Consider the following 12,353-nt stretch of genomic DNA (forward strand, 5'->3'; position numbering starts at 1 on the left):
CCGCCATACAGCATCATCAGCAGAAAAATAAAAAAGTTATAGTCCTCAGAATAAAGCGATGCAAAAACAATTATTTTTTTTATATAAAATAGTTTTTATTGTGTAAAAGCGCCAAAACATAAAAAAAATTACATAAATGAGGTATCGCTGTAATCGTACTGACCCGAAGAATAAAACTGCTTTATCCTTTTTACCAAACGCGGAACGGTATAAACGCCCCCCCTAAAAGAATTTCAGGAATTGCTGGTTTTTGTTCATTCCGCCTCACAAAAATCGGAATAAAAAGCGATCAAAAAATGTCATGTACCCGAAAATGGTACCAATAAAAACGTCAACTCGTCCCGCAAAAAAAAAGATCTCACATGACTCTGTGGACCAAAATATGGAAAAATTATAGCTCTCAAAATGTGGTGATGCAAAAACTATTTTTTGCAATAAAAAGCGTCTTTTAGTGTGTGACGGCTGCCAACCATAAAAATCCGCCCAAAAAACGCTATAAAAGTAAATCAAATCCCCCTTCATCACCCCCTTAGTTAGGGAAAAATAATAAAATTAAAAAAAATATATTTATTTCCATTTTCCCGTTAGGCTACTTTCACACTAGCGTCGGTACGGGGCCGTCGCGCTGTGTCGGCCCGACATACCGACGCATACTGTGCAAGCGCCGCACAACGGGGGCAGCGGATGCTGTTTTTCCACGCATCCGCTGCCCCATTGTGAGGTGCGGGGAGGTGGGGGTGGAGTTCCAGCCGCGCATGCGCGGTCGGAAATGGTGGACCTTCGGCACAAAAAAAGTTACATGTAACGTTTTTTGCTGCCGGCGGTCCGCCACAACACGACGCAACCGTCGCACGACGCTTGCGACGTGTGTCAATACGTCGCTAATGTTAGTCTATGGGGAAAAAACGCATCCTGCAGATGACTTTGCAGGATGCGTTTTTTCGCCAAAACGACGCATTGCGACGTATGCAAAAAAACGCTAGTGTGAAAGTAACGCTAGGGTTAGGGCTAGGGTTAGGGTTGGGGTTAGGGCTAGGGTTAGGGCTGGTGTTAGGGTTTCAGTTAGAAATGGGGAGTTTTCACTGTTTAGGCACATCGGGGGCTATTCAAACGCAACATGGCGTCCGATCTCAATTCCAGCCAATTCTGCTTTGAAAAACTAAAACAGTGCTCCTTCCCTTCCGAGTTCTCCTGTGCGCCCAAACAGTGGTTCCCCCCAACATATGGGGTATCAGCGTTCTCAGGACAAGTTGGACAACAACTTTTGTTGTCCAATTTCTCCTGTTACCCTTGGGAAAATAAAAACGTGGGGGCTAAAATATAATTTTTGTGTAAAAAAAAATATTTTTTATTTTCACGGCTCTGCGTGATAAACTGTAGTGAAACACTTGTTAGTTCAAAGTTCTCACAACACATCTAGATAAGTTCCGTGGGGGGTCTAGTTTCCAATATGGGGTCACTTGTGGGGGGTTTCTACTGTTTAGGTACATCAGAGGCTCTGCAAATGCAACATGACACCTGCAGACCAATCCATCTAAGTCTGCATTTCAAACGGCGCTCCTTCCCTTCCGAGCTCTGCCGTGCGCACAAACAGTGGTTCCCCCCCATATATGGGGTATCAGCGTACTCAGGACAAATTGGACAACAACTTTTGTTGTCCAATTTCTCCTGTTACCCTTGGGAAAATAAAAACGTGGGGGCTAAAATATAATTTTCGTGGAAAAAAAAATATTTTTTATTTTCACGGCTCTGCGTGATAAACTGTAGTGAAACACTTGTTGGTTCAAAGTTCTCACAACACATCTAGATAAGTTCCGTGGGGGGTCTAGTTTCCAATATGGGGTCACTTGTGGGGGGTTTCTACTGTTTAGGTACATCAGGGGCTCTGCAAATGCAACATGACACCTGCAGACCAATCCATCTAAGTCTGCATTTCAAACGGCGCTCCTTCCCTTCCGAGCTCTGCCGTGCGCCCAAACAGTGGTTCCCCCCAATGTATGGGGTATCAGCGTACTCAGGACAAATTGGACAATAACTTTTGTGGTCAAATTTCTCCTGTTACCATTGGGGAAAAAAATTGCGGGCTAAAACATCATTTTGTGTAAAGAAAAAAAGATTTTTAAATTTTCACAGCGCTACATTCTAAACTTTAGTGAAACAATTGGGGGTTAAAAGTGCTCACCACACATCTAGATAAGTTCCTTAGGGGGTCTTCTTTCCAAAATGGTGTCACTTGTGGGGGTTTCCACTGTTTAGGCACATCAGGGGCTCTCCAAACACGACATGGGTTCCGATCTCAATTCCAGCCAATTTTGCATTGAAAAGTCAAATGGCGCTCCTTCCCTTCCGAGCTCTGCCATGCGCCCAAACAGTGGTTTATCCCCATATATGAAGTATCAGCGTACTCAGGACAAATTGCACAACAACTTTTGGGGTCCAATTTATCCTGCTACCCTTGGGAAAATAAAAAATTTGGGGCAAAAAGATCATTTTTTGTGAAAATTAATATTAATTTTTTTTTACGGCTCTACATTATAAACTTCTGTGAAGCACTTGGAGGTTCAAAGTGCTCACCACACATCTAGATTAGTTCCTTAGAGGGTCTACTTTCCAAAATGGTGTCACTTGTGGGGGTTTCCACTGTTTAGGCACGTCAGGGGCTCTCCAAACACGACATGGGTTCCGATCTCAATTCCAGCCAATTTTGCATTGAAAAGTCAAATGGCGCTCCTTCCCTTCCGAGCTCTGCCATGTGCCCAATCAATGGTTTACCCCAACATGTGGGGTATCGGCGTACTCAGGACAAATTGTACAACGACTTTTTTGGTCCAATTTCTCCTGTTACCCTTGGTAAAATAAAACAAATTGGATCTGAAGTAAAAATTTTGTGAAAAAAAAGTTAAATGTTCAATTTTTTTAAAACATTCCAAAAATTCCTTTGAAGCACCTGAAGGGTTAATAAACTTTTTGAATGTGGTTTTGAGTACCTTCAGGGGTGCAGTTTTTAGAATGGTGTCACTTTTGGGCATTTTCTGTCATATAGACCCCTCAAAGTCACTTCAAGTGTGAGGTGGTCCGTAAAAAAAATGGTTTTGCAAATTTTGTTGCAAAAATGAGAAATCGCTGGTCAACTTTTAACCCTTATAACTCCCTAACAAAAAAAAATTATGTTTCCAAAATTGTGCTGATGTAAAGCAGACATGTGGGAAATGTTGTTTATTAACTATGTTGTGTTATATAACTCTCTAATTTAAGGGCATAAAAACGAAAAATTTGAAAATTGCTAAATTTTCATAATTTTCGACAAATTTCTGTTTTTTTCACAAATAAATGCAAGTCATATCGAAGAAGTTTTACCACTATCATAAAGTACAATATGTCACGAGAAAACAATGTCAGAATCACCAGGATCCATTGAAGCGTTTCAGAGTTATGACCTCATAAAGTGACAGTGGTCAGAATTGTAAAAATTGGCCGTGTCACTTAGGTGAAAACAGGCTTTGGGGTGAAGGGGTTAATGAGAGTTTTGTACAACCGTTCAAATATAGACATGAATGTTAAGGTACATTCTTTCCGACCAATCCTTAATTTTTGAAGACTATCAATATCTGGATAATTTTCATTTAATCCACAGAAAATGAGAATTTTTAATCTGTCTGTGTCATTTAATCCTTCAGGTGAGTTGTTATCACAAGACATTTTTAATGTTAAGAGTCTAGAAAAAGTTACAGGAAGTCACATTTTAAACAACTGATTTTGATTAGTTAAATCAGTTATCGGCAAAACTGTCAAATATCTCTGAATTTCTGCACTCATGGATTTTTTTATCATATGCAGGAATGATTTTGCATAATTTTAACAAATTTTCTCTAACTTTCACCCCTTAAGCCCTGAGGGTGGTTTACACGTTAATGACCGGGCCAATTTTTAACAATTCTGACCACTGTCCCTTTATGAGGTTATAATTCTGGAACGCTTCAACGGATCTTGGCGATTTTGACATTGTTTTCACGTGAGATATTGTACTTCATATTAGTGGTAAAATTTATTCGATATAACTTGTGTTTATTTGTGAAAAAAATGGAAATTTGGAAAAATTTTGAAAATTTCACAATTTTCCAACTTTTAATTTTTATGCCCTTAAATCACAGAGATACGTCACGCAGAATACTTAATAAGTAACATTTCCCACATGTCTACTTTACATCAGCACAATTTTGGAACCAAAATTTTTTTTTGTTAGGGAGTTAAAAGGGTTAAAAGTTGACCAGCAATTTCTCATTTTTACAACACCATTTTTTTTTTAGGGACCACATCTCATTTGAAGTCATTTTGAGGGGTCTATATGATAGAAAATACCCAAGTGTGACACCATTCTAAAAACTGCACCCCTCAAGGTGCTCAAAACCACATTCAAGAAGTTTATTAACCCTTCACGTGTTTCACAGGAATTTTTGGAATGTTTAAATAAAAATGAACATTTAACTTTTTTTCACACAAAATTTATTTCAGCTCCAATTTGTTTTATTTTACCAAGGGTAACAGGAGAAAATGGACCCCAAAAGATGTTGTACAATTTGTCCTGAGTACGCCGATACCCCATATGTGGGGGTAAACCACTTTTTGGGCACATGACAGAGCTCGGAAGCGAAGGAGCGCCATTTGACTTTTCAATGCAAAATTGACTGGAATTGAGATGGGACGCCATGTTGCGTTTGGAGAGCCCCTGGTGTGCCTAAACATTGAAACCCCCCACAAGTGACACCATTTTGGAAACTAGACCCCTTAAGGAACTTATCTAGATGTGTGGTGAGCACTTTGACCCACCAAGTGCTTCACAGAAGTTTATAATGCAGAGCCGTAAAAATAAAAAATCATATTTTTTTCACACAAATCTTTTCGCCCCCAATTTTTTATTTTCTCAAGGGTAAGAGAAGAAATTGGACCACAAATGTTGTTGTGCAATTTGTCCTGAGTACGCTGATACCCCATATGTGGGTGTAAACCATTGTTTGGGTGCATGGCAGAGCTCGGAAGGGAAGGAGCACCATTCGACTTTTCAATGCAAAATTGACTGGAATTGAGATGGGACGCCATGTCGCGTTTGGAGAGCCCCTGATGCCTAAACATTAAAACCCCCCACAAGTGACACCATTTTGGAAAGTAGACCCCCTAAGGAACTTATCTTGATGTGTTTTGAGAGCTTTGAACCCCCAAGTGTTTCACTACAGTTTATAACGCAGAGCCGTGAAAATAAAAATTCTTTTTTTTTTTCAGAAAAATGATTTTTTAGCCCCCAGTTTTGTATTTTCACAAGGGTAACAGGATAAATTGGACTCCAAAAGTTGTTGTCCAATTTGTCCTGAGTAAGCTGATACCCCATATGTGGGGGGGAACCACTGTTTGGGCGCATGGCAGAGCTCGGAAGGGAAGGAGCGCCATTTGGAATGCAGACTTAGATGGATTGGTCTGCAGGCGTCACGTTGCATTTGCAGAGCCCTTGATGTACCCAAACAGTACAACCCCCCCACAAGTGACCCCATATTGGAAACTAGACCTCCCAAGGAACTTATCTAGATGTGTTGTGAGAACTTTGAACCCCCAAGTGTTTCACTACAGTTTACAACGCAGTGCCGTGAAAATAAAAAATCCTTTTTTCCCACAAAAATGATTTTTAGCCCCCCAAATTTTTATTTTCCCAGAGATAACAAGAGAACTTGGACCACAAAAGTTGTCCAATTTGTCCCGAGTACGCTGATGCCCCATATGTTGGGGTAAACCCCTGTTTGGGCGCACGGAAGAGCTCGGAAGGGAAGGAGCACTGTTTTACTTTTTCAACGCAGAATTGTCTGGAATTGAGATCGGACGCCATGTCGCGTTTGGAGAGCCCCTGATGTGCCTGAACAGTGGAAACTCCCCAATTCTACCTGAAACTAATCCAAACACACCCCTAACCCTAATCCCAACTGTAACTCTAACCACAACCTTAACCCTGACACACCCCTAACTCTAATCCCAACCCTAATCCCAACCGTAAATGTAATCCAAACCCTAACCCTAACTTTAGCCCCAACCCTAACCCTAACTTTATCCCCAACCCTAACCCTAACTTTAGCCCCAACCCTAACTTTAGCTCCAACCCTAGCCCCAACCCTAGCCCTAACCCTAACCCTAACGGGAAAAAGGAAATAAATACATTTTTTTAATTTTATGATTTTTCCCTAACTAAGGGGGTGATGAAGGGGGGTTTGATTTACTTTTATAGTGTTTTTTATATCGTATTTTTATGATTGGCAGCTGTCACACACTAAAAGACGCTTTTTATAGCAAAAACGTTTTTGCGTCTCCACATTTTGAGACCTATAATTTTTCCGTATTTTGGTCCACAGAGTCATGTGAGGTCTTGTTTTTTGCGGGACGAGTTGATGTTTTTATTGGTAACATTTTCGGACATGTGACAGTTTTTGATCACTTTTTATTCCGATTTTTGTGAGGCAGAATGACCAAAAAACAGCTATTCATGAATTTCTTTTGGGGGAGGCGTTTATACCGTTCCACGTTTGGTAAAATTGATAAAGCAGTTTTATTCGTCAGGTCAGTATGATTACAGCAAAATCTCATTTATATCATTTTTTTATGTTTTGGCGCTTTTATACGATAAAAGCTATTTTATAGAAAAAATAATTATTTTGGCATCGCTTTATTCTGAGGACTATAACTTTTTTATTTTTTTGGTTATGATGCTATATGGCGGCTCGTTTTTTGCGGGACAAGATGACGTTTTCAGCGGTACCATGGTTATTTATATCCGTCTTTTTGATCGCGTGTTATTTCACTTTTTGTTCGGCGGTATGATAATAAAGCGTTGTTTTTTGGCTCGGTTTTTTTTTCTTACGGTGTTCACTGAAGGGGTTAACTAGTGGGACAGTTTTATAGGTTGGGTCGTTACGGAGCGGCGATACTAAATATGTGTACTTTTATTGTTTTTTTTGTTTTTTTTAGATAAAGAAATGTATTTATGGGAATAATATTTTTTTTTTCTTCTTTATTTAGGATTTTTTTTTTTTTTTTCCACACACGTGGAATTTTTTTTTTAAACTGTTTTACTTTGTCCCAGGGGGGACATCACAGAGATCGCCGATCTGATACAGTGCTATGCAAACTATCAGATCGGCGATCTCACTCACATCGCCGCAGGCTTACCAGCGCCTACACGGCACCCGGAAGTACTTTCTGCAGGACCCGGATGCAGCCCCGTGGCCATTTTGGATCCGGGGCCTGCAGGGAGGAGACGCTCGGTACAAGGTGAGTACATTCCCTTGTACCGATCGTCTCAGGGAAGCCCGCAGGGAGCCCTCTCCCTGCACGATGCTTCCCTGTACCGCAGGTACACCGCGATCATGTTTGATCGCGGTGTGATGGGGGTTAATGTGCCGGGGGCGGTCCGTGACTGCTCCTGGCAGATAGTGCCGGATGTCAGCTGTGATAGGCAGCTGACACCCGGCCGCCATCGGCCGCGCTCCCCCCGTGAGCGCGGCCGATCGCTATGACGCACTATCCCGTCACTGGGAATTAAGTCCCAGGTCACCTTGACGGGATAGTACGTCATATGGGATTAAGGGGTTAATTTGGAGATGGGCCTCTGAGTTATCTTCTATTTTTAGTGACCTTTGTACATCTGTCCCTCGTACGTTATCTACGTCAGTTCTCATGTCTCCTCCCACATTTCCTCCATTTTTTTACATCATCAGACACAAGGTCACCTTCAGTAGCTGTTAGACACGTGTCTCACATTTTATTCAATCTCCACATTACAGTCGATCTCGGTAACATCACTAGTATCATTAGACACTATTTCTACACAGTCATTTTTGGATTTCTCTGACACAAACTTGTGAAATATGTCAACCAACTGTAAAATAGTATTCAATTTGTCTATTAAGGGAAACAAGCTTAGAATCTAACTTTAGATTTTCCATTTCACTTTCTGCATATAAGGTGAGCCATAAAGCTTCTAAGTTAGACGCGTCTAAAGACATAAATCACAGTCTACTTTGCTTAGAAAAATAAGTAATTACATCCATTTTTCTTACCTTGAAATATCTGTTTGTATTTCCTTTGTTAGACTACGTTGATCTCTGGTCATGAGCATGTCTACCTTCAGCATATCTGGCACTTGTAGTCCATCTCGTACTTGTCAATCCATCTGACACCTCTTAGGCCATGTTCACACTTTGCGGGTTTTGCCGCGGATCCGCGGCGATTTTGATGCTGCGGGTCCGCAGCAGTTTCCATTGCGTTTACATTTACATGTAAACCCTATGGAAACCGCAAACCGCTGTGCACATGCTGCGGGAAAAACCGCGCAGAAACGCAGCGGCTTACAACCCGCAGCATGTCACTTCTTTGTGCAGAATCGCAGCGATTCTGCACACATAGGACTGCATTGAACCGCTTACTTCCCGCATGGGGCTGTGCCCACGATGCGGGAAGTAAGCGGATAATGTGCAGATGGTACCCGGGGTGGAGGAGAGGAGACTCTCCTCCAGGCCCTGGGAACCATATTTGTGTGTAAAAAAAAGAATTAAAATAAAAAATGCTATACTCACCTCTCAGCGCTGCACGCGGCCGTCCGGTCTTAGTTGCTGTGCGAGCAGGGCCTGAGATGACGTCGCGGTCACATGACCGTGACGTCACGAAGGTCCTTCTCGCACAGCATCTTTGGAACCGGCCGCCGCGTGCAGTGCCGAGGAGATCGGGACATCAGAGGGTGAGTATATAACCAATTTTTATTATTTTTAACTTTACTATTGATGCTGCATATTGCTGCCTATGCAACATCAATAGTATAGGAGTAATCCCGCAGCGGAAACTGCAAAACAAACCGCGATAAATCTGCAGGGATAACCGCATCGGTATTGCCCTGCAGATTTATCAATTCCGCTGCCGGAGAACCCGCAGAGGACGCCGCAAAGTGTGCACATAGCATTAGTCCTCACTCGTAGATTCTGTCTGATCCTTATGACTCGAAAAAGTGGAATTCCTGACACTTGGACAACAGACATTTAACAAAGCTCTTCTCTCTTCCCCCATGTGCAAGTAGAAGGAAATCCACTCAAAATAGCACAAAAAAAATCAGGAATAGCTGGGTCGCCAATGTTAAAGATACTTATTTTGTATATTTATTTAGGACTCTTTACCAGTTGCGATATTCTAAAGAAAATGTCACGATGTTTCTTATAAAAAATGTAGTGGTTTATTGAATTGTCCATCGAAAAGCATAATTGCAGCAAAACATAAAATTGGTGAAATGGTTATGAAGAGGTTGTCCATTTGTCCATATCAAAGTTTTTCCCCCAACTATCCTGGGATCCTGAATAATCTGTCTGCGTCAATAGCATGGATATCAGCTGACCAGCGTTGTACAACCTCATGTCTATCTGGTGTCTGGTGTAAAGTGCACCAACTTCCTGTGGGTCACAGCATTATATATGTACCACATAGCACAGGTGCTCTCTATATGTCGTTAACTTCTACCCTGAGGTAAATACAGGAAATCAAATACTTATTTTCCCCATTATATATATATATATATATATATATATATATATATATATATATATATATATATATATATATATATATATGTAATAGAAAAAACTGTTCAGTACATTCACCACTGTTAACAAACCATCAAGACTGTGGCATGAGGTTGAGTAAGTTTCTGACTTCCAGACATATCCTGGGTGTGGGTGATCTCTTTGCAGACTTGCACTTTCATAGTTTGAGCAGGAAAGCAGAGATACTGAAAGATGAGAAAAGCAATGCACCTGCGGTGACGTTTTGGGGGACCTTTCCCTTTCTCAAGCCTGATTACTAACCTGCCCAGCACCTGCATGCAGCTGAAACCTTCTGGGAAAAAATTAACTTTATTCTCACTGGCAGCATTCGGCTTCAGTCAGAGGGGCAGCGCCAGTTCAGTCACCGCTCTGAGTACACAGAGCAGTGGCTATAACCACACTCCGACACTGGTCGCCGGCCCCAATGCAGAGCCAGTGTCAGTCAGGCCAGGGGGCACGGTCACAGCCTCAGAGTGGTGAATAAGACGTCCCTTTGACTAAAACCGAAGGCTGCCAAGGAGTATAAAGTTCATTTTCTCCCAGCAGTGTTTGGCTATCTGCAGGTGCTAATCAAGTTAGTAATACAATTTAACCTGCAGATTACGCCCCTATCTGCAGGTTAATAGCTTTTTGCTGGTGGCAGGTTCCCTTTAAAGTGTTGATTTCCAAGTAAAACATTTTCCACATTAAGAACATGAAAAAGGCTTTTCCCCTGTGTGACTGCTCTGGTGACTAAGAAGAGATGATTTCTTCACAAAATATTTTCCACATTCTGAACAGAAAAAAGGTTTCTTCCCTGTATGAGTTCTCTGGTGCTTAACAAAACTTGATCTCTGGTTAAAACAGTTCCCACATTCTGAACATGAGAATGGCTTTTCCCCTGTGTGGGTTATCTGGTGTCTATCAAGATGTGCTTTCCGGTTAAAATATTTTCCACATTCTGAACAGGAAAAAGGCTTCTCCCCTGTATGAATTCTCTGGTGCTTAACAAAATCTGATTTCTGGTTAAAACATTTCCCACATTCTAAACATGCGAATGGCTTCTCCCCTGTGTGGGTTCTCTGGTGTCTGTCAAGATGCACTTTCCGGTTAAAACATTTCCCACATTCTGAACATGGAAAAGGCTTCTCTCCTGTGTGGGTTCTCTGGTGGCCATCAAGATGCGCTTTCCGGTTAAAACATTTCCCACATTCTGAACATAAAAAAGGCTTCTCCCCTGTGTGGATTCTTTGGTGATTATCAAGAAGTGATTTCCAGTTAAAACATTTCCCACATTCTGAACATGAAAACCGCTTCTCCCCAGTGTGGGTTCTCTTGTGGCTATCAAGAACCGCTTTTCGGTTAAAACATTTCTTACATTCTGAACATGAAAAAGGCTTCTCCCCGGTGTGGGTTCTTTGGTGTATAATGACATCTGATTTCCAGTTAAAACATTTCCCACATTCTGAACATGAAAAAGGCTTCTCCCCTGTGTGGGTTCTCTGATGGCTATCAAGATTCACTTTCCGGTTAAAACATTTCCCACATTCTAGACATGAAAAACCCTTCTCCCCTGTGTGAGTTATTTGGTGTATAACAAGATTACATTTCTGTCTAAAATGTTTCCCACATTCTGAACAGGAAAAAGGCTTCTCCCCTGTGTGACTGCTCTGGTGACTAAGAAGAGATGATTTCTTCACAAAACATTTTCCACATTCAGAACATGAAAATGGCTTCTCCCCTGTGTGAGTTCTATGATGTGTAACAAGAGTTGCTTTATTTATGAAACATTTCCCACATTCTAAACATGAAAAAGGCTTCTCCCCTGTGTGGGTTCTCTGGTGGCTATCAAGATGATCTTTCCGGCTAAAACATTTCAGACATTCTGAACATGCGTAAAGCTTCTCCCCTGTGTGAATTCTCCGATGTCTGTTAAAACCTGATTTCTCTGTAAAACATTTTCCACATTCTGAACATGAAAATGGTTTCTCCCCTGTGTGAGTTCTCTTGTGACTAACAAGATTTGATTTCTGGCTAAAACATTTCCTACAAAAGGTGCAAGAAAATCTATTCTCTGCTGTGTGAATTTTTTGATGTTTAAGAAGACACTTTTTGAGGGGAAAATTTTTTCCATGTTCTGAACGTGAAAATTGGTTATTTGCTTTAGGAGCAGTTAGTTTTTTAATGCATATTTTGTGAGTTTGATTTTCCTTAGTCGTGGGTAATGAATCAGAAGACAGAACCTGTTTCAAAGGATCAGATGACAGATCTTTGCTGTGAATGGATGATGGTATATCTGTAGTAATGGCATTCTCTTCAACAGAATCTTGTGTGATCTCAAAATCATCCGATTTAAAAATTGAAGATGTCAGCTGTCCCTCTGATCTTCTGGCACAGTCATCTGCCAAGAATAAAACCAATTATTATTTTTGAATAAAATATCATTGAATCTACTTAAACTATCTGTAAAAATGGCAAGTTATGTAAAAAAAATTTGAATTTACAAGACAATGGCAGTTCACAGTCTATTAAAAAAAACGCATAGCATGAACCAGTAGAGCGTGGTGATCAACTGTTTGTTCATTCTGCCTCACAAATATGGAGAAAAAGCCACCAAACAATATTATGAAGGTGAAAAGAATACCAATAAAAAAATTCTACTCATCTCTCAAAAAAAAAGTCCCCACTGAGGTGCATCATTTGTCAATAGAAAAACAGAAGTTTCCATTGGCTGTTGAAAAGTAACATGGCTTC

At 40.9% G+C, this 12,353-nt stretch overlaps 1 protein-coding gene across 1 annotated transcript in view; it reads right to left on the bottom strand.

Annotated features, from left to right (window-relative positions):
- Positions 1 to 9,233: 9,233 nt before the first annotated feature.
- Positions 9,234 to 12,353, bottom strand: part of LOC143767591 (uncharacterized) — a 31,348-nt gene continuing 28,228 nt past the window's right edge. Inside the window, exon 7 of the mRNA XM_077256006.1 lies at positions 9,234 to 12,000. Within this exon, the coding sequence (XP_077112121.1) occupies positions 10,307 to 12,000 (1,694 nt within the window). The 3' untranslated portion in view covers positions 9,234 to 10,306. The remainder of the gene's footprint in view (positions 12,001 to 12,353) is intronic.

Source organism: Ranitomeya variabilis, chromosome 4 (genome assembly GCF_051348905.1).
Source record: "Ranitomeya variabilis isolate aRanVar5 chromosome 4, aRanVar5.hap1, whole genome shotgun sequence".
Taxonomy (NCBI): domain Eukaryota; kingdom Metazoa; phylum Chordata; class Amphibia; order Anura; family Dendrobatidae; genus Ranitomeya; species Ranitomeya variabilis.